Raw genomic sequence first — 25,549 nt, forward strand, 5'->3', positions numbered from 1 at the left:
TCTGCGTGAGAACCAGTACCCACCAGAATCGACAGCACTGGCCTAGAAGGAACATAGCTCCTTTTTATAACTTACAACTTCTATAACTGGATCGCCGGTGGTGAGTAAAAAATCCCCACCAGGTGATCAAGCGAAGTTTTCTAAAAGGGTTTCTTCCCTGTTCCCCGTCTTTTAGGCCACAAAGATATGGACAGGTGGGGCTAATAAAATGTTATGAGCTAGTAAAATGTATGTAGTTATCAGCATAACCATCTTATTTCTGTAATTATCTCAACGGCTGCCTTGATTTGCATTATACCGCAGTTGCCACGTTCAGCTCTCAGGGGCTGTGCCTGGGCTGTCTCCCGTACCCTTACGCAAGACTGCTCCAAAACACACACACTCTGTCTTTCACTCACTCACACACACAGAGAGAGAGAGAGAACATTTTGGCTTCCAAATACAAAGGACACTTGAAATCAAATTGGCCTTTATTTACAAAAATAGTCTGTCCCCTCTGCCCCCAAGAAAAGGGTGGAGAGGGAATACCGCAGCCCTTCTCGGGAGGGGAGGAACCCCCCATCTCCTCTCAACTCCACTCCTGTTTGGTTCATAGCAGCAGCAGTCATAAAAGGCAAAAGGATGAGATCAGGGCCAGGGGTGGGGAAGAAGGAAGCAGATTTTTTTGGGGGGGGGGGGAGGTCACAGTGCGCGTGTGTTCTCCAAAAGAAAGCTAATACTGAGCAGTGCTCGGGGCTGTCTCACCTAGCGATGGGGCAGGGCAGCGACTGTTCACACATATGGTGAGTAGGAGGTGTCCACAGTGCTTTTACGGGCTTGTTGGGCAGTGCTAGAAGGACTGAACGCCCCATGAAGGGAAGGGCGGGTAGTATTTGTGCTCTCCGTGGCAAAGAGTAGGGCTCAAAAAGCCCCGCACCGTAATACGGAACTTTTCCAAAGGTGCTCAAGTAACACTGGAGTGTTCTGCTTAAGAAGAAGGACAGGAAGAGAGAGAGAGAGAGAGAGGTGGTGCTGGTGCTGGACAAACTCTGAGACCACCAGGAAATATTGGCTGCAGAGTTCTACAGTTTTTTTTTTTAAAAAAACAACCCAATGCGTATAAAAACAGTATTCCAGGAAGTGGAGGAATGGATAATACAGAACACGTGTTCCACCCCCACCCCACCCCGGTCACAACAGGAGGCCCCACGGATGATCGGGGTTGGGGGGAGTTGAGGCCTGGGGCCATTGTGCTTGGGAATCATCAAAACACAGAGTCAAAGCACCAAAGAGGGATTCCCCACCGCAAAAGGACGCCATGCCACGCAGTCTCGAAGCCAGTTGTTCCGGAGGGGCTCAGGCCCCCACCCCTCTGCCCACCGTGCTGCCCGAGGGGTTCGGACCCTGGCTGGGGGTGACCGCAGCCTCGGAGGGGGATGCCTCCCCATCTCTGGACCCGCTCTGCGGGTCTCCCGGGGAAGCGCTCCCTGGCTTTTGATGCTCCTGAGCGCTGGGCGGTGCTCTGTCCTCGGCGCTGGGCGCAGCGCTGCTCTCTGGAGCAGCCCCGTTCAGGCCCTCTTGCCCGGCGGGCGTGCTGTTCTGCTGGGCGGGGTGGGCCACCTGGCTGGTGGCAGCCCCGGCGTGAAAGGTCCGCTCCAGCTTGCGATGTTTCCGGAGGGAGGAGGCGGAGGCAGCAGCGGGGGCCTGTGGAGAGTCTGGATCTTCCGGAACCAGAATGTCCCGGATGAGCTCCGTGCAGAGGGCCGAGGCCTGGCGCGTCTCGCGGCACAGCTGCGACAGGCTGAGGAAGCCGTGGGGAAGGTCCTGCACCACCCGCAGGGTCACCGGCTGCCCCACGGCCCGCAGCCGCCGGGCAAACATCACGGAGTCGTCCAGCATGGGGTCAAGGGCGCAAGCCTGGCGAGAGGCGTGGGGGAGAGAGAGTGCTGGTTATAACCCTGCATAGCTGGGGTCCCTTAAGAGATCACGACCTCCTGTGTGCCCCATTAGGACCGTTGAGCACCTGTGCTGGGACCCTCTTCTGTGCCCAAGTTTCACAAAACAAAAGCACCGAAAAGAGAGGCCCCAGAGAGTGCTCCTGGCTGTTACAGATCTCCCTTTCCCCTCTACCAGCCAGATCGTTCTATCAGCAGCTACGAGTTTGATAGATTGGACTGAAACCCTATTTACAGAGACATGAGAGCACTCTTCAAATACTTGAAATGTTGTCCCACAGAGGAGGGCCAGGATCTCTTCTCCATCATCCCAGAGTGCAGGATGCGGCATAATGGGCTCAAGTGACAGGAAGCCAGATTCCGGCTGGACATCAGGAAAAACGTCCTGACTCTTAGAGGAGTACGACACTGGATCCAATGACCTAGGGGAGTGGTGGGCTCTCCCACACTGGAGGCCTTCAAGAGGCAGCTGGACAACCATCTGTCAGGGATGCTTTAAGGTGGATTCCTGCATTGAGCAGGGGGTTGGACTCGATGGCCTTGTAGGCCTCTTCCAACTCTACTATTCTATGATTCACCTCTCCGATGACTAGATGGGGGAAACGTACAACAGGGAAAGGATATTTCCATCATGCTGTGTGGACAAACCTCTCCGATGCCTCTGAGTGGCTGAAGGCAGGATGTCAAGCTAGATCAGCCTTCCTCAACCTGGGGCGCTCCAGATGTGTTGGACTACAACTCCCAGAATGCCCCAGCCAGCTGGCTGGGGCATTCTGGGAGGTGCAGTCCAACACATCTGGAGCGCCCCAGGTTGAGGAAGGCTGAGCTAGATGGACCGTATCGGTCTGGCCCAATGCAACTGCTCCTGCCTTCCCTCTACCTCTCCCCACCTCAGCCTCTTCCCTCACACGCAAGCTGCTGAAACGGATCTCTTCCCGCTCCGCCCCTGACCCCGCTCACCACTATATGGATCGGCGGCAGTCCCTTCAACATCCCATCCGGGGCCAGCAGAGGCGACATGAACGGGTTCTTGACGATGGGCGACAGCTCCAGGGCCAGGTGTGTGGCCGGCTGGCTGGAGCGCAAGGGCTGGAAGCCGTCGGGAAAGATCAGGCCGTTGTCGTTGCCTGAGGTTGTGGCCTCACACTCGCCGTCGCTCAGGAAGAAGCCGGGCTGGGCCTCTTGGCTGGAGGCATGGCTCGGGGCCATGGGACCAGCAGAGGAACAGGTCAGGTCCTGGCAGGTCTGGCTCTTGCGGGAGTCTTTGTAACTCGAGACCGACTTGGACTTCAGGCCCACCTCCGAGATGCTCTTCCTCACGGCGTCTGTGTGCCGGGGCGGGGGGTTGCGGGAAGATGCAAAGGGGAAATGAGTGCCGGCTCAGTTTCGTTACAGCTCCACGTTTCTTCCTCGCTGGGACCCGGCTCTCTACGGATCCCAGCGTTCTCTGCCTGTTTCAGAGCCCCCGTCCTCCCTCGGCTCTCAAGTCAGGTCCTAGCCTCACCCTCCAGTTCTGCAGCTCCCATAATTCCCAGCCAGCATGGTCAGTGGCTGGGGATTGTGGGAGTTGCATTCCAACACCCCTGCAGGGTGCTGGGCTGGGGCGAAAGCCGTCCAAGCTCTTTCCGCCCTCTCCGTGCCCAACTAAACTGCGACTTTTGGTCCTTGCTGGATGATCCAGGGCTGAGCTTCCCCCCTTCGTTTCCATTGCCACCACCAGAGAGGTTGATCTCCTGTTACCTGAAGCAAAACCTGATACTGAATACAGAATGTGATACCTGGGTGTGGGTTCCTTCCTCTAGGAGAGATCCCTGGGGGTTGTCAAGAAATGCTCCAGCTCACAGGGGACAGAAGCGCCTCCAGCTTACTTGGAGACCATGAGGGGTACCTTTGTTTTCCTCCTGCCAGGACCCCTCAAACTAATCCTCACTCTCCCCCCACCTCCAATCCTTACTGCCACACTGTTCTTTGCCAGTTCCTAAACAAAACAAAAGCAGATTCCTCCAAATATCCAGAATAGAGTGTGGCATGCAAAATAAAAGTAGTGATGGCCACCAATCTGGATGTCTTTAAGAAGGGGATTGGACAAATGCATGGAGGAAAAGGGCACTCAACGGCTACTAGTCCTGATGGTTCTATGCGACCTCCAGTATCGGAGGCGGTCTGCCTAGGTACAGCCGTTGTGGGGAATGTGGACAGGGAGACATGTTTCTCCCTCTCCCATAATACTAGAACCCAATGGGGTCATCCCACTGCCATCTTGGCCCTGTGGGGAAGAAGAAGGACCGAGGGGACAGGAGCAAGTAACATCGGGGCCTGCTCCTGCTGGACTCTCCCCCCCCCCCACAGGGCAAACTGCCATCTTGGCCCTGTGGGGAAGAAGAAGGACCGAGGGGACAGGAGCAGGCAGAAGTAACATTGGGGCCTGCTCCTGCTGGACTCTCCCCCCCCCACAGGGCAAACTGCCATCTTGGCCCTGTGGGGAAGAAGAAGGACCGAGGGGACAGGGGCAGGCAGAAGTAACATCGGGGCCTGCTCCTGCTGGACTCTTCCCCCCCCCCCACAGGGCAAACTGCCATCTTGGCCCTGTGGGGAAGAAGAAGGACCAAGGGGACAGGAGCAGGCAGAAGTAACATCGGGGCCTGCTCCTGCTGGACTCTTCCCTCCCCCACAGGGCAAACTGCCATCTTGGCCCTGTGGGGAAGAAGAAAGACCGAGGGGACAGGAGCAGGCAGAAGTAACATCGGGGCCTGCTCCTGCTGGACTCTTCCCTCCCCCACAGGGCAAACTGCCATCTTGGCCCTGTGGGGAAGAAGAAAGACCGAGGGGACAGGAGCAGGCAGAAGTAACATCGGGGCCTGCTCCTGCTGGACTCTCCCCCCCCCACACACAGGGCAAACTGCCATCTTGGCCCTGTGGGGAAGAAGAAGGACCGAGGGGACAGGAGCAGGCAGAAGAAACATCGGGGCCTGCTCCTGCTGGACTCTCCCCCCCCACACACACAGGGCAAACTGCCATCTTGGCCCTGTGGGGAAGAAGAAGGACCGAGGGGACAGGAGCAGGCAGAAGAAACATCGGGGCCTGCTCCTGCTGGACTCTCCCCCCCCCCCCCCAGGGCAAACTGCCATCTTGGCCCTGTGGGGAAGAAGAAGGACCGAGGGGACAGGGGCAGGCAGAAGTAACATCGGGGCCTGCTCCTGCTGGACTCTCTCTCTCTTTCTCTTTCTTTCTCTCTCCTCCCTCCCTCCCTCCTTGACTCCTTTTCCTTGTGTGTCATGTCTTTATTAGATTGTAAGCCTGAGAGCAGGGACTGTCTTTTTTGCTAAGTGTAAGCCGCTCCGAGAGCCTTTTTTGGCTGAGGAGCGGGGTAGAAGTATGATAAATAAATAAATAAATAATAAATGAGGCTGATTGGTGGGAGTTTCAGGACAGATCAAAGGAAGTCCTTCTTTACACAGTGCATAGTTAAATGATCTAATTTGTTAACGCAAGATGTGGTGATGGCCCCCAATTTGGATGGGGGGGGGTTTTTTTTTGGATAAAATCCCTAGAGGAGAAGGCCATCAATGGCTACTAGTCCTGATGGCTATGTGCTACCTCCCTTAGCAGAGGCAGTAAGCCTGTATACGTGGGCGGGAGAGTGCTGCTGCACTCATGTCCTGCTTGTGGGTTTTCTGTGGGCAGTGGGTGGGCCACTGTGTGAACAGAATGCTGGACCCTTGGTCTGATCCAACATGGCTCAACTTAGGCCCCGTTCAGAAGACACCTTAAACCACGGTGGTTAAGCCAGAAGGCTGGGCTGTGTTCCGAAGACACCTTAAACCACGGCTTTAACCATGGTGAATAAGGCCTTTTGCTTTACTGATGGGGCCATCAGCTTCTTATGTTCTTATAAACAGGGCAGCCCGTTTACTAACAGGGACTGGCCAGCGAGATCACATTACGCCAGTCCTTTTCCAGCTTCATTGGCTGCCAGTCCAGGTCCGGGCCTGATTGAAAGTGCTGGTATTGACATATAAAGCCCTAAACCGTTTGGGGCCAGGTTATCTGAAGGAATGCCTCCTCCCATATGTACCTGCCCGGACCTTAAGATCATCAACAGGAGCCCTTCTCCGTGAGCCCCTGCCAGTGAGGTAGGTGGCTACTAGAAGCAGGGCTTTCTCCGCTGTGGCACCCCGATTGTGGAATGAGCTCCCCAGAGAGGTCCGCCTGGTGCCTACACTGTACTCCTTTCGTCGCCAGCTGAAGACCTTTTTATTCTCTCAGTATTTTAACACTTAATTTTAACTTAAATTTAAATTTTACTGTTCTAACTCTGTATTTTAATCTTATATCAATTTTGCTGCGTGGTTTTATCCTGGTTGTGCTTTTTATACTGTATTTTGTAATTGTGCTTTTAACCTGTTGTTTTATTATGGTTTTAACTTTTGTGAACCGCCCAGAGAGCTTCGGCTATTGGGAAGTATAAAAATGTAATAAATAAATAAATAAATAAATAAATACAATAAATGTTCTAAGTTGCTTGGAGAGTCGAATCAGAATCTCACACTCCTTTTATCTGGAGATGCCAAGGATTGAAGCCGGGCCCTTCCAGATAGAAAGCCTGTGTCAGGACCCCCACGCCTTTGAGGATATGAATATCCTTGGCCACAACTGAGTCAATGAAACCACCTCCTTGGGCAGCTCACTTCCCAAGAAATTTCTACCCTTAACTGCCTCCTGTGTACTTGCACTCTCCTGCCCTGGGGGAAGACTCAGCCCGGGCTGGGAAACAAGGCCGTCGCCTCCATGCAACGTGCCAGGCAGTGAATGTGTGCCAAGCAGTGCCAGCCGCCTTTGTGCCGGGCCGATCACAATGGCACAGAGCTATGCCAGCTGCACGAACTGCTCCCGCTTGGGGACGGTAAGGCACATGGCCTGAAACACAGAATGTAGCAACCCCGACGAAGTTTTGAAAATCTCAGCTTCTACGTGAAGGGGATAGATCAGACTTCTTCAACCTGGGGCGCTCCAGATGTGTTGGACTGCATCTCCCAGAATGCCCCAGCCAGCTGGCTGGGGCATTCTGGGAGTTGTAGTCCAACACATCTGGAGCGCCCCAGGTTGAGGAAGGCTGGGATAGATGGAAGCAAGGGAGGAAGGAAAGAAAAGCAAGGTGCTAGACCTCAGGGTTGCAGCTGGCAGGGACAGGGAGAACACCCCCTCCCCCGGGTTGTTTCTGAAGTCTTAAAAACGGAAGGCTGAGGTAGGGTGACCCTATGAAAAGGAGGACCGGGCTCCTGTATCTTTAACAGTTGTATTGAAAAGGGAATTTCAGCAGGTGTCATTTGTATGCATGTCACACCTGGTGAAATTTCCTCTTCATCACTACAGTTAAAGCTACAGGAGCTATACTGCAGTTATACTGTGACCAGATTTAAAAGAGGGCAGGGCACCTGCACCTTTAACTGTGGTGATGAAGAGGGAAGTTCACCAGGTGCTGCATGCCTACAAATGACCCCTGCTGAAATTCCCTTTTCAATACAACTGTTAAAGAGACTGGAGCCCTGTCCTCCTTTTCATAGGGTCAACTCTAGCTGAGGCAAACATGGTAAGTATATTGTAGCCTCCCCCAATTTGGTTGGGGAAGGCTGGTGTATTGTACTGTGTCGTGGAGGGAAAGGAGGGAAAGAAAGTGCAAGCTAGTCAGGGAAACAAGCAGAAGACAAGGGAGCTCCGTCGATGCTCTGCATCTCACAGCAAAGCAAAGTCAGAACAGGGAGGGATTTGATCCCCGGGAGGAAGCAGATAAGTCTGTTTTGCACAGCCAAGTAGGAAATGGAACTTCTTCCAAAGCACCCTCCCATCCACTGGAGGAGAACGTCAGGTTGAGATAGGGGAGTCTTCACGTGCCCTTTTCTCTCTCTCTCTCTCTCTCTCTCTCTCTCTCTCTCTCTCTCTCTCTCTCTCTCTCTCTCCTGCCTCTCATCTCATTCCCCAAGTTGTTGAGCAAATGCAACTGGAACGGCCACATGCAAACACGCCCGATTTGCAAAAAAATCAGCTCCGTTGTGGAATTCCAGCTTTCCGACTGGAGGATATGAATGGGGCTGGGGTGGGGTTTGCCAAATGTTGGATGCGCCGCATATAAAGCGTTATTTAGCTCCTCCACAAACGCCATGCAGAGCTAGCAAAACAGACAAACAAACGCCCCACCATCCTAAGCAGGCCATCACACCTGCCTGCCCGCCCGCGCCAGCTGCAGCGCCCTCCCGCGCCTGGCACCGTGTAGCCAGGAACAGCAGCGATGCCCCCTTCACCTCGCCTCAAGCAGCAGCGCATGCCTTAAGGACAGGGGGCGGCTCCTACCAGCTGCTGGGTTAGTAAGGGACAGGCCCTGGGACCGGGAGCAGCTGGGCCACGGGCCACCTGAAGTAGCCCTGCAGGCAGCCAGGAGAAGGGGCCGCGCCCTGCGGAGACAAGGTGGGTGAGAAGAAGGCGGGGAGGGACAGGCGAGGAGGATGGCTCCGCCGGCCAGCCGGAAGGGAGGCTGCTGCTTACCGGGTGTTCCCCCTGCCCCGGGGATCTTGCCCGTGTTCTCCAGAAAGGAGCCAAAGAGGGCCGAGGCGCTCAGGCGTAAGTCCCGGAGCAGCAGGGCCGTGTCTCTGCGCACCATGTTGACGGGGCTGAGCTTCTCCAGGGTGGAGTCTTCCGACTCTTGTTCCATCCCTTGGTTGCGGGGCACAAAGATGAGAGGGTGGTGGTGGAAATATTTAGGCCCATAAATATCGCCCCCTCCCCCCCCCCCGGCAGCACCACCATTCTCCCCATCTCTTTAAAAAAAACAACAGCCAACCAAAACACACCCCGATCTTCTCCATGCCTGTAATCTCCCGGCTCTCCCCTTGGTGGGGGTCCTCCAATCCCCCTTTTCTTAATACCGGCCAAATGTTCTCAACTTCCCTTCTTGCTTCTTTTCCCCAGCTGGAGAGAGGCGCCCCGGACGCCATTGCCCAGATCCTGAGTTTACTCAGCCATACGGTGCATAAATACCATTTGAATCCATCCTGCTGGGATAAACCCTTCCTGACCCTTTGATTCGCTCTCTCAAGGGATTGTCCGGCCTCTCGACGGAAGCCCTGGGTTCAAGTCCTGCTCATCTCCACCCCCACCCCTGCCATTTCCCTTCTCCCGCCTCCGTGGTACCGAAGGCGACGCCCCTGGCCGCAGGGATGCCCTCACCGGCATAGGCACTGAGGCACTTGCATAAGACACTAAGAGGCAGGAGCGGGTCGAGCAAGGTGAGCAGGCGGGAGGGCGAGGCCGACATCTGAATGAGCGTGGCCGGGTATGCCGCCATGATCCCGTCCGGCATCTTGATCCCAAAGGCAGCCGCTCGCATGGAGACGGTGATGCAGAGGTTGCCGCCGGCGCTGTCTCCCGCAAGGCACACCCTCTGTGCTGTGGAACCTGCCGAGGGGTGGAGAGAAGTCAGACCCCGCAAGGGAACGGAAGAAACCAGGCAGTCAAACAGGCAAAATTCCTCTGAAGACTGGATGTTGGGGGACAAAAAAATAAGGCAGCCGCCTGTAGGCACCCCAGAGGCATCTCTCTAGCCAGCTGCTTTCGGGACCGTAACAAGAGGAACATAGTACACCAGCCAGATAACTTCACTGGGTTTAAAAGTACAGCAAATAAATAAAATAAGGCTGTAATCCTATCCATGTTCAGGTTAAAAAAAAGAAGAAGTCATAGAACTCCCAGCATTCCCCAGCAAGCATGACCAGCTGGGGGATGCTGGGAGTTTTAGGCCATTTTTTCCTGTCAAAACACGCTTAGGATTGCACCTTAAATAAGCATGCTGCTGAATCCTTGAGCTGATCCAGCCAAGGAATTCCATGTTCTTTCTGCCTGGATGAGAGCACGGTGCAAAAACTAAGAGCTCTTCTCGTGCCACAGGCGAGGAGGTGCTATCTCTCAGAACCAGCCACACGGGGCTAGAGAGACCGGCGCTCCGATTCAGCATAAGGCAGCACGGGATAATTTATTTATTTATTTAGAATATTTATATACCGCTCCTCATTGAATTTTTTTTTCGGAGCAGTGTACAAGGTAAAATGAAAATAAAAACAGAATAAAACAGTTAAAACAAAATTTAAAAAGAAGCAAAACAACAACAACACAGAAATCCAAGGCTGCATGTTAAAGAAAGGCTTCCTGGAATAAAGATGTTTTCAGGAGGCGCCGAAAGGAGTACAAGGTCGGAGCCTGCCTGACCTCCAGAGGCAGGGAATTCCACAGGAGGGGGGCCACCACGCTGAAGGCTCTTCCCCTGGTGGATTCCAATCGGAGGATGGATCTGTGTGGAACCACCAGGAGCAGGTCCTCAGATGACCTCAGTGACCAGGCAGGTTGGTAGGGGAGAAGGCGCTCTCTCTCTCAGGTATCCCGGTCCCAGGTTGTTTAGGGCTTTGTACACAAGTACAAGAACCTTAAACCTGGCCCGGTAGCGAATAGGCAGCCAGTGCAGTTCCCTCAGCAGAGGAGTTACATGCTGGAAAGGGGCAGCTCCAGACAACAGCCGAGCTGCAGCATTCTGCACTAGCTCCAGCTTCCGGAGCAGCTTCAAGGGCAGCCCCACATAGAGCGCGTTGCAGTAATCCAATCTTGAGGTTACCAATGCCTGTACCACCATGGCCAAGCTATCCCTGTCCAGGAGAGGCCGTAGCTGGCGAACCAACCGAAGATGGTAAAAGGCACTCCGAGCCGTGGCGGCTACTTGAGCCTATAATGACCCGAGAAGGGTCTTGGCAGCTGGCTCCTCTCACAAACAGGGCCCAGAACCCAGATCCAGCCTCTTTCCTCCCTCCCACCCCCAAACGCCCTTCCCTGTTACTCACCCAACAGGTGGCAGTTCTTGATGGCCCAGCAGTAGGCATAGAAACACTCCTCCAGGGCCCGAGGGAAGGGGGCCTCGGGGGCCAACGAATAGTCAATGGAGAGGATGGGGGCGCCCAGACTCTGGGCCCAGGATTTCAAGTAAGGCTCGTGGGACTTGGAGGTCTGAGCCACGAAGCCACCGCCGTGGAAATGCACCACCAGGTAAGGCGAGCGAGGCAAGGGCTTGGTCTTCCAGCGCAGCTCCAGGGCCAGCGGGCCTTCGGGACGCAGGAAGTTGCTCAGCTCCTCGCTGTCCTGGAGGCGGGGAGAAGCAGCGGCAGGGGGATGCAGGGCCGGGCGCCGAGACGCAACGGAGCCCAGCTGCCACCCGCCAGCCTTTCCTGGCAGTGCCGGTCCCTGGGGCCACGGCGTCTCAAGGGATCGCTTGACAAACAAGCTGAGCGGTTGTTTTCCCCTGCATGGTTATTGGTCCAGACTGCAGGTGGGGGGGGGGAATCTCATGACTGAATTCGAAAGGTATTTACACTCAGGCTTGGTTCAGAGAGGAACACCAACCCTGCTTCGGCCTACAAGGAACCTTGGGCTCACAACCTCCGTCCTCCTTGGTGCGCACTCCCACCTGTCCTGGCTTCTTTGAGGCAAAGTTTCCTGTTTCATCTACAACAACCTATGGTTTGCTCTTACCCTACAAGCCAGGATTAGAAACCAGGATCATAGAATCGTAGAATTGGAAGGGGCCTATAAGGCCATCGAGTCCAACCCCCTGCTCAACCTACAAGCCAGGATTAGAAACCAGGACCATAGAATCATAGAATAGTAGAGTTGGAAGGGGCCTATAGGGCCATCAAGTCCAACCTCTTGCTCAATCAAATCCTGGGGAAAGGTAACAGATACAAACAAGGCAAAAAGAGAAGCTGGATGAAGAAGCACGGAAGCCTGAGGTTTGACATTCACCCTCAACCAAGCCACTGAAAACTACATACATAAACATGTCCATCCCCTCCAACTGCTAAATAAAGCTATTCAATTTGTCTTTTCTTTTAACATAGCACAGCATTGAAATATGTCTCACACTGCTGTTTTCCATCAACTAAGGAACTTGTCTGCTTCACCCAGGATAGAGACAATTTATAATTAACGGCTGGATTTTATTTATTTTTTAAATGGAGGACCTACAATTCCCTGAGATTTTCTTCTACCTAGTGGTCCCACTAAGGTAACTATCACATCACCTGGGACAGCCCAATTCAAATGTCTGCAACCGCCCCCTGCCCCATATCAACTTAAAGACTCTTGTAATCTCTTGCCTGACGAAGAGATCTGGAGACCTCGAGTTGGCCTAATAAAAGTATTACACCAATATGGATTTTGGAATATTTTTTTAAACGTACAGATAGGCTTGCTTGTCTGTTAGAAATATTCGACGTGGCTTACAGTGAAAGTCACCCAGACATGCATACACAGAAATAAGTTAAAGCAATAAAGCAGCAGCGACCCGTTAGCAGAGCAATTAAAAAGCAGTAAATGGGAAGAAGGGGTAGATCCAGGTTCCCACTTTCAGAGAATTTGTGGGAGAGCGTTCAGTTACCCAAACGTTCCCACTAATCCCTGGGCCTGGCCAAGAACAGTTTCACCACACAATGAGACTCTTTGCCGAGAACGCTGTTCCGCAGCTAAAGCCCGTTTGCTCAACCTGCTTTGAAGCTAGTCTGAGCCACCCAGCGCACCCAAGTGCAGCAGAAAACCAGGCCCGAGCCTCCACAGGAGGGGCATTTCTAGGTCCCTTACCTGTCCCTCACGCAGCTCATGGGAGATGAGCCTCATCTGGACGACTCCTGGCCCGGTGTGGGCCACCGGGGGCGTGATGGTCACCATCAGGGTGGGGTCAGCGACCAGAGGCAGGTCGAAGGAATGAGGCGGCACCAACAGTGCCCGGCACAACCGGACCTGGGAGGAGGCCATACTGGCCAGGGACTGCGTAGAAGGCAGGAAAAGGCATGATTCATCTGGAGTTCATATCCTAAACACCGCCCCCTCCTTCCCTGTAGCAATATCCAAGGTACAGCAAGAATCAGGAACAGCACCGACATCCCACTCTACTTTGAACAAACCGTATCCTTCCCAGACTGCTGGTACCCTCGCTTTACATCTCGCTACCCCATTCCCAGACGCCACAAACTCTCGTCATATCTCGCCCTGGGTTCTCCTTCCCGCCCTGCCGTCCTTTTCTTCCGCCCCCAGCTCTACCCCGGACGGGTGCCGGCATCGGCTCCCGTCCCTCCCCTCGGCAGCTCCCGGGGCCCCCCCTCCCCTCCCCTCAGGCGGGACTCACAGCCAGCAATTCCATCTCGGTGAGGTTCCAGAACCTTTTCCAGAAGTGCACGTCCAGGTTTTGAGTGATGCGCTCAAACTCGATCCCTCGCAGCTCAGGGTCAATAGCGAACTTCCCGCTGGTGAAAAGCGAGCTGGCTGCAACCCCTGCAGCCGTGGGGAGACAGAGAGATCAAAGACGGACGGTTAGCGCTGTTCGAGGCGAGGCTTCTGCTTTGAGGTGCAAGGAAGGGGGGCTGCCCACACCGTATCACAGCCCTCCACCTGTCTGGTGCACAGGCAGAGGGAAGTAAAATCCAAGACAGCGAGCGATGGTAACCATATTGCCCTGGGTGGGTGGGAAAGAAATGTATATGGCTAGAAGGAGGCAAGGAGGTCCAATAACACCCTTCCTGCGTCACTGGAGTTACTGCAGGCAGTGGGGGTAAGGCACGTACGCAAAGATGCCCTGCAAAAACTCATTCCTGGCATGAGGCAAGCTGCCACGAGCAGACAGTGGCAGCTTGCCTCATGCCTAGCTTGGGACAATCTAGTTGTGTTTAGGTATCAAGCCGATTTAAACACACACAGCCACAGGCATCAAACAATTCCCGTTACGCGTCCCTGCCAACTTTTTCTGTCCTTGGAGACAAACGCCCTTGTACTTTCACAACAACGACAGTATGCATAATGTGGGGGAAACAGCATTAGTCCCCGGCGGCCAGCAGTGCAACCTGGGAAGGCAGAGCAACGGAGGCAGCTGTGCTTTATGGAAAGGGAAGGACGAACAGGTAGAATGAGACAAGGAGAGGCCTTGCGGAGCTCGGGGCCGGCATTATGGGGAGAGCAGCACAGGCACGGTGTTGGCAACGTATCGAGATACGCCAGGGCTTGTCTACTCACCAATGCCAGAAACATGAGGCTTGTAATTCTCCCCAAAGGAGACGAGGCCGATGGCGATGGTCTGGAGGAAGGGCCGGATCGAGGGTGCAAACTGCGAGGCGAAAGAGCAACATTGAGGCGGGGTGGGGTGGGGGGGTGTCACGGCCCATCAGGACTGCAGCTCCACACCCAGAGGAGGGCACAGTCAGTTAACCCAACAGATCCGGAGTCGCCAAAGAGAGGGAGACGGTTAACAGGGCGCGTCGGTTGTTAACCAGTTCCTCCCACCCGGGACCAAGAGCAAGGCCTGGCTCTCCCGGCTGGGCTAAAGGTGCAAAGATGATGGCGGCGCCTTTCAAGGCAGCCTGCAGCTTTCTCAGTGCTGGAAAGAGCAGGATGAACAAAGCCAACTGGGAAGGACGGGGCCAGAGACACAGCTGGGGGAACATAGGAGGCTGCTTCTACGGAGCCAGACCATTGGTCCATCTAACCCAGTATTGCTGACACTGACTGGCAGCAGCTCCCCAGGGTTTCAGGCAGGGTTTCCCCCCTGCCTCGCCTGGAGATGCCGGGGCTCGAACCTGGGACCTTCTGCATGCAAAACAGGGGCTATACCCCCAAACGACACCCCCTCCCTGCCCCCCTCTCCAATTGAGATCCAAAGTCAGCTGGGAAGCTCCTTTTCCAAAGAGACGGGCCCTGACAGGGCAAGGGTCTTGGGGGGGGGGGCAGGAAGAAGAGGGAGATACTCCAGGGACTTGCGTGATCCCATTACACATTGCTCAGGGTCATATTGCCAAGGCTGCAGCCTGCGTGGAAAAGTGGAGGGAGACGAGGGGAAGGCCACGGCAGGTGGGCTCTCCGCTCTGGGCAGGCCCCGTCTAAGGCCAGCGATGAGCTGCTCTCGTCTCACGAGACTCGCTTGGGGCGAGTTCCATTTGGGGAAATCAGGCCAGGAGGCCCCTGGAAGCTGCTGACAGAGAGCAGCGCGAGTTCAGCCATGTCCAAGAGTCTCTTGAGGAGAGAGCGCTTGCCTTTTCAGGGATGCCTCAGCTTCTGAGGATTATCGCCACTAGATTAGGGTGACCATGTGAAAAGGAGAACAGGGCTCCTGTAGCTTTAACAGTTGTATTGGAAAGGAAATTTCAGCAGGTGTCATTTGTATATATGGGGAACCTGGTGAAATTCCCTCGTCATCACAACAGTTAAAGCTGCAGGAGCTATACTAGAGTGACCAGATTTAAAAGAGGGCAGGGCACTTGCAGCTTTAACTGGTGTGATGAAGAGGGAATTTCACCAGGTTCTCCATATATACAAATGACCCCTGCTGAAATTCCCTTTCCAATACAACTGTTAAAGCTACAGGAGCCCGGTCCTCCTTTTCATAGGGTCACCCTACACTAGATGGTTTACTTACATGGCCGCATCATTGGATCAGATCAATAAAGAAAGGCACTGGAGAGGAATACTAGCAAAAGACAGGTCTCTGCCCCAAGGAGAACACGGCCGAAGTGTAGGTGGAGCGGTGGAGACAGTGAGAGAGGCCAGGCCGACAATTGTGCCAAATTCAATCCCAGGCTTCATCAAAGAGAAGGGTTGGGATCCGGGACGGGTGGGAGAAAGGGGGCGCAACGCAGACATCCCAGGCGGTCATTGCAAGAGTAAGGGTCAGCAAGAGAATAGGACCAAGGCCATTTGAGACCAGGAGGCCTGTGGACAGTGAAGGCCACGTCCAGGGATGGCCGTTCGCGACATCAGCCTTCCAAAACCTGTCGGCTGGGAATGACGGGAGTTGCACTCCAGCACCGTTGGAGGGCAGCAGGCTGTGGGGAAGGTTGCACTCTATAGCCCTGCTGAAGACCACCTTCATGAAGACGCCTCCTCCCTCACCACGCGCAGCTATTCGAGCAGACTGCACCGAGGGAGATGAGAAAGGGACCATTTCACAGCCCCGCCGAAATATTTCCTCCTCTTCCCTCCCCATTCCCTTTTCCTCGTGTGATAGCACTTTGATCCCGCCCTTTAGCCAAAAAGAGCTTAAGTGAATGAATACTGTCGAACGGTCAGAGGCAGGCCCTGCAAAAGGCCCGTTTCCAGCATCCAGAAGGCCCTGCGCCTCCATGCCTGCTGAGCCTCCCTGCCTCTTGTCCTCACAAGAGCCCCCTGGTCTTCTCACCTGGAAGCCCATGCAGCGGCCGTAGAAGCAGCCTTTCTGCATGGTGATGTACTCCTGCAGGAACTGCTCCGAGAGCCCGCGGTCCTCGTGGTTGAAGAGGCAGCCGGGCCGGTTCTGGGTGAGGAGCCGCTGAGCCAAGTAGACCAAGGCCCGGAGCTGGGTCAAGGCGGTGCAGTAGGCCTCCAGCTCGGCACAGTTGTGACTACTGCGGAAGAAGATGCTACGGCGGTTGGTGGCCACGTAGCGGCTCTTGTGGACGATGTGGGCCAGGCAGCAGCACACCGTCTGGGCCAGGCTGCGGTAGCCGTTGGCCAGCGTGTGCTCGTCCAGGTCAAAGATGTGGTAGATGGTGGCAAAGTGGCTGAGCACCGGCTCCAGGCACCGGGCGTGCTCCCGGATGGCCGTGAAGGCCGCCAGGAAGCGCTGGCCCGTCTCGCTGGTGCTGGTCTGGAAGAAGGCGGCGTTGTCTTCTGCCAGCATGTGCAGCGTCTGGAACAGCGGCCGGGAATCCATGCTGCTGGCCGCAGGGGGGCCTGTGAGAGGAAAAGAGGGTGAGGACCCCTGGAAGACGGAGGTGGGGAGAGGAGGCGACAGAGGCAAAGGAGCCTTTGCTTAAACTCCTAGCTGTTACTTACACTCCCCCGTCACTGCCTCTGCTATGTTCTCCATATTGCCCGACGCCTCTGCCTCCCTCTCTTCTCTGTGCAGACCGGAAGCCCTACAAACAGAGTGGGCATCGCTTAATACAATATCCGTCTTAGAAATAGCCGGATCCCAATATTCTGCCCCGTTCTCGCAGTATTCCGCTGCACTCTAGCGTGACCAAGGGACACCACACAGGATGGGGCTATGGCGATGACATAAGGACATCAGAAGAGCCCTGATACTGGATCAGACCCACGGTCCATCTAGTCCAGCAGTCTGTTCGCACAGTGGCCAACCAGCTGTCGACCAGGGATCAACACAGCAGGGCACGGGTGCAACAGCACCCTCCCACCCATGTTCCCCAGCAACTGGTGCATATAGGCTTACTGCCTAAAAAAGCCTGTTCCTCATGGATGCAAGGAAGCTATGGGATTAGCCCATAGCTCGATGCCGTTTCTGAGCGTACCCTTGCTTTTGACCCTGTGAAGCGCCTGTTTGCCAGTCTTTCCTATCGGTCCATTTGCAGGGTGGGGGAAAGAGAGTGAACCACTGCATTTGTGGACACTGTGGTAGGAAGGGCAAAAACCCGCCTACCTCAACGCCAGCACTCAAGACCACACTGAGAGGAATCTGCAGGATGCAACCCCCAGCCTAACACACACACACACACGTTTCTCCTGATCATTGATGGCATTTTGGCCAATGAAAAACAAAAGCCCTCACTTATTCAGTGCACTTCAAGAGTTCACGTGCATTCCCTGCGTGGTCCTCACAACAGCCCTGCACGGGAGACCAGCATTCTCGTCCTTGCATCACAGAGGAGGCAGAGAGAAGAGAGGTCTGCTCGAGGCGAAATACGCAGCTGCGCTCCAGCAGATCCCCAGACGGCTCCCTCCAGCGCATAAAGAGGGGCTCTGCCCACTGGGACGACCGTACAGACGGCACTCACCTGGCACTGGTTAACGGCGGGGTTGCAGCTTCCCAAGCTGCTCGGAGTCGCGCTCGGATCACTGGCTGCCCGCCCAAGTGGCCAGCTTAAAAACCCACTGGGGAAGTTGACAAGCTGTCTCCGCCTTGGAGGAGGAGGAGGAGGAAGAGGACAGCCCACATGAAGGAGGGGAAAGAGAGAGATGCCTTAAGGAAGAGAAGGACACATGGGCGGGGTGGGAGAGTTAAGAAGTGTTGGATTCTCCCCGCCCCGTACGAGAGAGGATCCTCCTTCCAGAAGTCTGGGATTCTGGGGCCTAAATCCCATGACTGGAATATATTATGCTGGTTGAGCTTTTATATTGTATTTTATATTATGGTTTTATACTGTTGTTATATACTTGAATCGTCTTAATTTTGTAAACCGCCCAGAGAGCTTTGGCTATTGGGCGGTATAGAGATGCAATAAATAAATAAATAAATAAATAAAATAAAACTAAAAATCTGTGTAGCACTTCAGACAGGGATCGGGGGGGGGCAGAAGAGGCAGAATGTACAAGTTTTTGTACCTTTTTTTGGGTGGTTTTTTTGAGAACATGAAGGACCAAACTGAGAAGCCGTTTTGAAAGGAAAGTTGGGTCAGGAAAGCTGGAAGGGAGCCACAGGTATGTGTACATGTGTTGGGGGGAAGCAGGGGGTGGAATATATGGGGCACAAATTACGTGGTGTAGAGAATGAGGAAGTCAATACTTTTGAGTTAGAAGCTTGCCTTCTGCTCCGCAAACCCCTGCAACTCACATTACGTAGACACGTGCAGATTCCTCCTCTGTGCAATCCATAAGGTCTAGAAACAAGCTCCTTTCATTTTCTTTTAAGAGGAAGCCGAGATTCTAACACTTCTTCCCATTCTCAGATTCCTCGTACGACATAATCTGCAGAATGAGCACGGTAACGCAGGTCCCTAGATCCTCGGCTGTGGATCTATAGTGGGTTGGATCCAGATTTAGTTATACCTAGAGTAGACCCACTGAAATCAATGTGATGTGAGTGGGCCATGACTAGCATAAGTTCCATTGATTTCAATGGGCTACCTAGTGTAGCCTGGATCCAAGGCACCATATTTAATTTTATCTGGTCCTGCAAGAACTCCGCTGGACGGATCTACAACAGAAGAATCCAGCTATTTTCACTAGAAGAAGGAGCACGAGCGGAGCCTTCCTCACACATGGCCAGGGCTGTTTATGGGACCCTCATGACCATGTTTTCCAGAAGAGCTCAGATGGAACGTGGCCGATTAGACCAGCCCTGCACACGATGTGCCAAGTTCACCCCGTGTACAGCTGGACCCCAGAGGCGCCTTGGAAAAGATCAGGAAGTAAACAGGCTGTTGCAAAGTGTTCGCCTTTGCACAGAGCCCCAGGGGCAGGGAGGGGGGGGAATGTATTTGCTGGCCCGGCTCCGAAGAGCTAACAGCTACCCCAGATTAGTCAGGGCTCGATGAATGAACTTGGTGGTTTTTCAAAAAACATGCGGGTCATGCACCAATCCAAGGTGGATCATGCCAGCAGCACCTCCATTTCTTTGTTCACTAAAAAGAGCTGGGCAGAGAGGGGCAAAGAAAAGGGAAGATGTGGACAGTTGAGCTTAAGGACGGAACACTACCGATAAAAAGACTATTTTTATAAGAAGACGTTCTGCCTGCCGTTTCTGTTATAGTTCAGAAAAAAGCAGCATGGATGGGATTTCCTTCCCTTCCAATTAGCCAAACATTTCACTCCACAGCTTCATGTAATTTCTGCCCATGCCTCGTCCCTCCACCGTCCAGATTTTGACAAAAACGCAGTTCTAAGTTCTGCATCCACGCACACGTCGCTCTTCAAAACCGAAACACAGATCGGCGCTGCGCGTTCAGGGCGCGTGCAAACGTGTCTTTAAATGCCGCTTGTTGCTTCCTCCCCTTCCCACAGAACGAGCCCAGCCCTCCCTCCCTCCCCCTTCAACCTTCACGCTGCATCAAACAAGACAGGCCTATCAGCGATTCAAACGCTGGGTGAGGCGTCTAACTTGCCCCTTCCGTGCTGCATTAATACGTTTTGATTTGAACCGCTGCATGGCAGTGCACGTCAATATTCCTTGCTGCTTGATATTCTTTTTGAGGACAAAAAAGGCGCAAACCCTCGCCGGGGCTGGGTGGGATCGTGATGCCGCAGGCTCCGGCCTGGGGCAACCTGTGGATGTTCTTGGACTCCCAACTCCCATCAGCCCCAGCCAACATGGCCAATGGCTAGGGGTGATGGGACTTGGAATCCAACATCCAGAAGGTTGCACGTTGCCCACCTCCACCGGAGAGGAATCGCTACGTCTATACACAAAGCAACACGTGTGCTTCTACAGGGGCTCAACCGCTAACGTTAATGCATGTTTGGACGCACCCTTAGAAGCAAGCAATCGGCTTTTAAATAATGCCATGATGAATCTTCTTTATTGTTACTATTAGCTAGCAAACACCCGTCGTTATTAAGATGTCCGTGCCTGAGAGAAGAGAGGGCTGGTACAGTGGATTTGAAGAGGGGGTGAATCCATCAATCCAGGGCAATATTTTAATTTTGCTCATAGGAATGAAAGGAATTCATCACTGCTGTCCTTGCTCTCTTACCCTATATCAGCTGCATGAGACGCACCACAGAGACATGGCATTCTGGGCTAGAAGGCATAACCTCTGGCCGGCTTAGGACCCAAACCCATTTTTCTCAGAAAAGTACTGGCTGTCCGAACGGCAAAACCCACCGCGTTTACCCTCACGCCGGACAATCTCACCGATATCCGTGGGTATTCCAGCATTCCCCACCCGTCCCCAGAGGTGGAGTTTGGTACCAGCGGGGCTGAGTCATTACTTTGGAAGCTGGAAAAAAACAAGCAGAGCTGGAGGAAACGTAGGAGGCACAACAAGCCCGGCTGGGGCCCAGGAGGCAGGATTAGGGCAGGGGGCACAGACAGCAAAGGGGCTGCAGGGAGGTCGTCAGGAATGCCAAAACTGGGGTGGGGGGAAAACAGGAGACTGGGAGAGAGGGCAGGAAAGAGCTGCAGAGCTGGGCCAGTCAACAGCAAGCGAAGAGGGTGGAGTTGGGGGCACTGAGACAATGATCACCTCCCATCCCATCCCACCCCACCCCACCCCCTGCTCAGGCAGAAGTGTGAAACCTTTGCCCGTTGACCTCCGCAGTGGAAAGAGGAGAGAAAGGACGCTAGTGCAAGAGATGACAGACCTATGGCACGGCAGGGCTTAGCAGCAAAGGCCAGGCCTCTGTGTCACACCGTATCCACCCACTTTGGCATTAGCGTGGGGGGAAATGCACTGCTTCCTGAACTTCCCGTCAGCTCTCCCGCCCTGGCCAGGTGTTGAAGCAATGCTGCTGCCGGTTCGGCTTCTGGCAACAGCAAGGACAGGAGGAAAAGCCATTTGGCTTTGCCAGGGGAAATGCCCACTTCAATTAAGATTAGCAGGCAAGACGTGACAAGGGGCGAGAGGCTGGCCCTGGGGGCAGGCAGGCAACCGCTCGCCGTGGCGGCCGCGGGTTGCACAAATCTCTCTTTGTGGCCGCTAGCTGAGATGCCCACTTCCTAACGCTACCCTTGCTATTTATTGTTTTACTCTGTACAGCACCATGTACATTGATGGTGCTATATAAATAAATAAATAAATAAATAATACCCTTGACACGGAAACAGAACTAGGCGGTGCGGGATGGAAGCAGGATCAGAGATTTCTCCGGGAGGGAAAGGGCCACGTTTTGCAACACTCAGGCCTCATAAATTAGGAATGTGGCGCCTCAGGCCCTCACGGCAGTTTAGCAAACTCTTCACTGAGAGGCGTAACAGCAGTGAAAAGAACTTAGCATTTACATGACACATTACAAGTGTTCAAACCAGTTCGCAGACATGACGTAGATATATGCAGCTTCAAAAACGGTGACAGGTAGGATTTGGACTAAATTGTATGAGCTGCTCAGAGGCCAGAAGGTGAGGCAGCATATGAATACACTAAAATGAAAGACTAACCTCAACAATCTTTACGACATGTCTGTAAGGTGGGTGTTCGTACAGGAAAACAATCCTGCCGTTTCCCTTTTCGTAAGGTCCTCCTCTGAGTGCCTACTCCGAGGGAAGCTCAGAGGACGGCAACAAGGGAAAGGGCCTTTTCTTTGGTGGCCCCTCAATTGTAGAACAATCTCCCCAATGAGGCCTGCCTGGCGCCAACATTGTTATCTTTTCGGCGCCAGGTCAAAACTTTTCTTTTCTCCCAGGCAGTTAACAGTGTATGTTGAGTTTTAACTGACTCCAGAACTAGCTTTGGCCTGGCTGAGTGCTTAAAAACTGTTTTAAATGTTAGCTGTTTTGATAGTTTAAAATTTTGTATAGTGATTTTTAACGTACAGTCTTTTGATCTTTGTAAACCGCTATGGGGCGGCATATAAATGTAATAAATAATAATACTAATAACAGGCATCAGCAGCACTGCAAGGTTCCCCCCGCTTTGTGTCTAGCACTCCAGCAGGTTGCTTCAAGGGCAGGAGTGGGCAGACTTCAGGCGGACAAGATCTACTGGTGTTTGCCCCCACCATCCTCCAATGCAAACAAAGTATAGTGGCTTATTGGCCAGACATTCGTTAGAATTAAAGAAACAAGGTACCTCTCAGCACACATGCTCAGCCCTGGAATTTGTTCTTAGTACTAGTTCTTTCACCTACAAATCCACTTCTGGTTCTGCCTCCAGAGCATTCTTCATTTCATGGGCCTCATTTGTGGTGGCCCTTTCATTTGTTTGGGGGGGGGGGGCGGTGCTTACAGACAAAGTTTGTATCTTGCATTCGCCTTACCTTATTCCCAGAATTTTAAAGGGAGCCCAGACAACAGTTTCTACTCATAACCCTCCCATGTTTTCCCAACTCCTCCTCCCAACTTTTACTGCAGGAAAAAGAGACGGAATAGCTGCACAATGCATTCTAATAGCGAGCGCTAGGATTCCTCCATCTGGAAGGATCTGGGGAGTCAGAAACCCTAACCAAGCTACAGCAAATCACTTAGCGATCTACCTCCTGCCCATTCCTGTTCTCGGGTAACTCAACTTGTTATGTAAAGAAGATCTTCCGGGCACTAAGAAATCATAGGAACTGTGGGTTGAAAGGCATGTAATTAGGGAAACAGAAGACATACCCAGCAATTAGGTACGGGACTTTAAAATAAGAATAAACCTAATTAAAATTGCCATCTTATCAGGGATATCAAGGACTCAGAAAGGTGACTCATTAAAAAGCAATGAAAAAGAAGGGAGAGAGATAGAATCTCAGGATCAATTGACAGGGGTGGCAACTGCTATTTACTTTCAGGCTTGTTGCCTTCTGTAGGTACAGCAACAAGGCTCCACTCTCACACCCCAGGCTAGGATATAGATCTTTACTCTTCTTTATTAGTCATGCTTTAAAACGTAAGTAAAGAAATTCTGCAAAATCCAAGATCTGAGGAACTGAGAAAGAATATCATCACAGGCAGAAATAATACAGCAAATGAACATTCCCCTCCCAAAAAAGGAAAGGAAAGGTATTTAAGAGCAGCAAAATGTGATATTTACACCACAATCTTCTGCATGCCTATTCGGAAGGAAATGCTACTAGTTTAAATGGGACTTACTCCCAGGAAAGTGTGCACAGGTTTGCAGTCTAAAGATTCAAAAGTTATTTTGGGTGGGAAATTCAAAACTGAACTATTCATGCAAACTGACATGCACAGAGCAGCACCCAGGGGCTTAAATGGCTCAGAACTTGAAATCTTATGTAATAATTCCTGAAATGTTAGCATCAAATTCTAAATACACATCCATCTCTTTGGGTATTCAGGTATACACAGCTGAAATCTGAAAATTTGTGGGAATTATCACATGCAAATTACACACACACAAAATCCCTTCCCAGGAATCCTACAGCCACCATGGGACCAAGAGCAGAATATTACCAAAACAACACCCGAAGAGTATATGCCAAGAAATCTCTCCACCACCATATATTGACAGCTGTGCCGACCTGCCAGATTTTTTTTTTTTACTATTCACAGACAGAAACTCAAATAGACACACCCTATTTGATATAATTTTAATAGGAAAACAAATTAGCTAATTAAACAAATTAGCTGAACAAATTAGCTAATTAAATATTTTAATCGAAACAGCTAAGATACATCCAAGGGGTCTCACTAATTCAGAAACCAATGACAATTTAGCTTTCAGAAGCACCTTGCGTATCTCAGAGACCACCACAAAGAATCAGAGCTAACTTCTAAAGTGGGATGGACAGAACGTTAGATCTCCAGATGTTTTGGATTTCAACTCTCAGCATTCCTGACCACCGGCCATGCTGGCAGGGGTTTCTCGGAATTGAATTACGAAACATCTATCTTCCACCCACCCCTGTGCCCTCCAGATGCATTGGACTGAACTCCATGCCACGCTGGTTGGGAAGATAATGTGATTTACAGTCCAACCAATCGAGAGGGCACCAGGTTGGGGAAGGCTGCTTTGGAGGTACGCCCTCTGAAGAGACCCAGGTTTAAATCCCCCCACTCAGCCACAGAACTTTCTAAGTGGCTTCAGGCCAAACACTATTCTCTCCGCCTGGTCTACCTTGCAGGGTTGTTGTGATGATAAAAAACGGAATCGGGATGAGAACCACACACACACCATCTTGAACGCCTTGGAGAAAGGACAGGATATAAATGTAACTAATAGTCAAGCCACCAGTCCCTAAGACACCACTGATGATAGCAAACATCCCCCTTGATACTTTCAGTGTGGTCTCTGGCAGCTCTAATAGCTCTTAAAAGACTTGGGGCCATCTTCTCCCCATCCCACCGAGGGGATAGAGGGCTGGGGGAGGACGACGTCCGTCTCCCCTTCCCCAAAACCATGGTATGGGGGGGGTCTTCAAAGAGTCACCTCCCCCCACCCTCCACCCCATAGCCTGGTCGAGGGGTGTATGTTAGCCACTTTTTTCTCTGGGGTTTTCTTTATCCCCACACATGAAGCTAACTCCCCCCCTTTAAATCCCCTCATGGCTTGAGCTCAACCCGCCCCATAATAAAGAACACACGAGATCTACCTCTCCGTAACGTGTGGACGCATATGGCAAGTCCTCCCCCTGTTCCCAATGGAAGCGCCCTCTTCCTGGAGGAGGCAGAACAGACGCCGCCTCCACCATCACAGCTTTCGGGGGTGGGTGGGAGTCAACACGTCCGTTAGCTCCTCCCACTCGCCTTATACTCACCCAACGGGGCTCCGTCTCCGACACCCGCCAGCCCCCGACTGACCCTCTTCCAATCAAGCTTCCGCCTTCGAACGAACGGTCGGAAGCGCCACATGACTCTGCCCACCAATGAGCTCGGGGCGGAGCCGGCGAGGTGGCCCGTTGCAACGTCACCCGGCCGGTTCCCACGGCAACCGCGTCCTCGCTCCCTACTTCCGCCTTTCTCCAGCTCGCCGGCCTTAAAGGGCCCGCCCGCTCTGGAAATCTGTGGGTCGGCGGGGTAAGAATAATTTAAGTCGGAATGAGCGCGGGTACCTTTCCCGTCTAGACACCGCATAGTATATCAGTGTTGGGTTTTGTTTTTGAATTCTAAGATTAGCTTGGTTTTTAATAGGTGTGCACTTCTGTGCAAGGATTATTATTATTTATTTATTATTATTATTATTATTATTATTATTATTATTATTATTATTATTATTTGTATACTGCCCCATAGCCGAGGC

General features: G+C 52.8%; 1 protein-coding gene across 4 annotated transcripts; it reads right to left on the bottom strand.

The window, feature by feature from the left end:
* Window positions 1–471: 471 nt before the first annotated feature.
* Window positions 472–25,144, bottom strand: LIPE (lipase E, hormone sensitive type). 4 transcript variants are annotated; one of them, XM_063140014.1, is made up of 11 exons: window positions 25,068–25,144; window positions 16,818–16,900; window positions 16,183–16,715; window positions 14,028–14,118; window positions 13,147–13,292; window positions 12,603–12,788; window positions 10,814–11,108; window positions 9,156–9,383; window positions 8,475–8,642; window positions 2,895–3,259; window positions 472–1,896 (listed from the first exon to the last, which is right to left on the bottom strand). In XM_063140014.1, exons 2-11 carry the CDS (start codon window positions 16,849–16,851, stop codon window positions 1,336–1,338), a joined length of 2,607 nt encoding a protein of 868 aa, XP_062996084.1. In that variant the 5' UTR covers window positions 16,852–16,900; window positions 25,068–25,144; the 3' UTR covers window positions 472–1,335. The 4 variants fall into 4 exon arrangements, with proteins under 4 accessions (XP_062996084.1, XP_062996085.1, XP_062996087.1 ...); XM_063140015.1 differs by lacking the exon at window positions 25,068–25,144 and adding an exon at window positions 17,777–17,821; XM_063140017.1 differs by lacking the exon at window positions 16,818–16,900 and having other exon boundaries at window positions 25,068–25,086.
* Window positions 25,145–25,549: the final 405 nt, after the last annotated feature.

The sequence above is a fragment of the Elgaria multicarinata genome, chromosome 13 (assembly GCF_023053635.1).
Source record: "Elgaria multicarinata webbii isolate HBS135686 ecotype San Diego chromosome 13, rElgMul1.1.pri, whole genome shotgun sequence".
Lineage (NCBI taxonomy): Eukaryota > Metazoa > Chordata > Lepidosauria > Squamata > Anguidae > Elgaria > Elgaria multicarinata.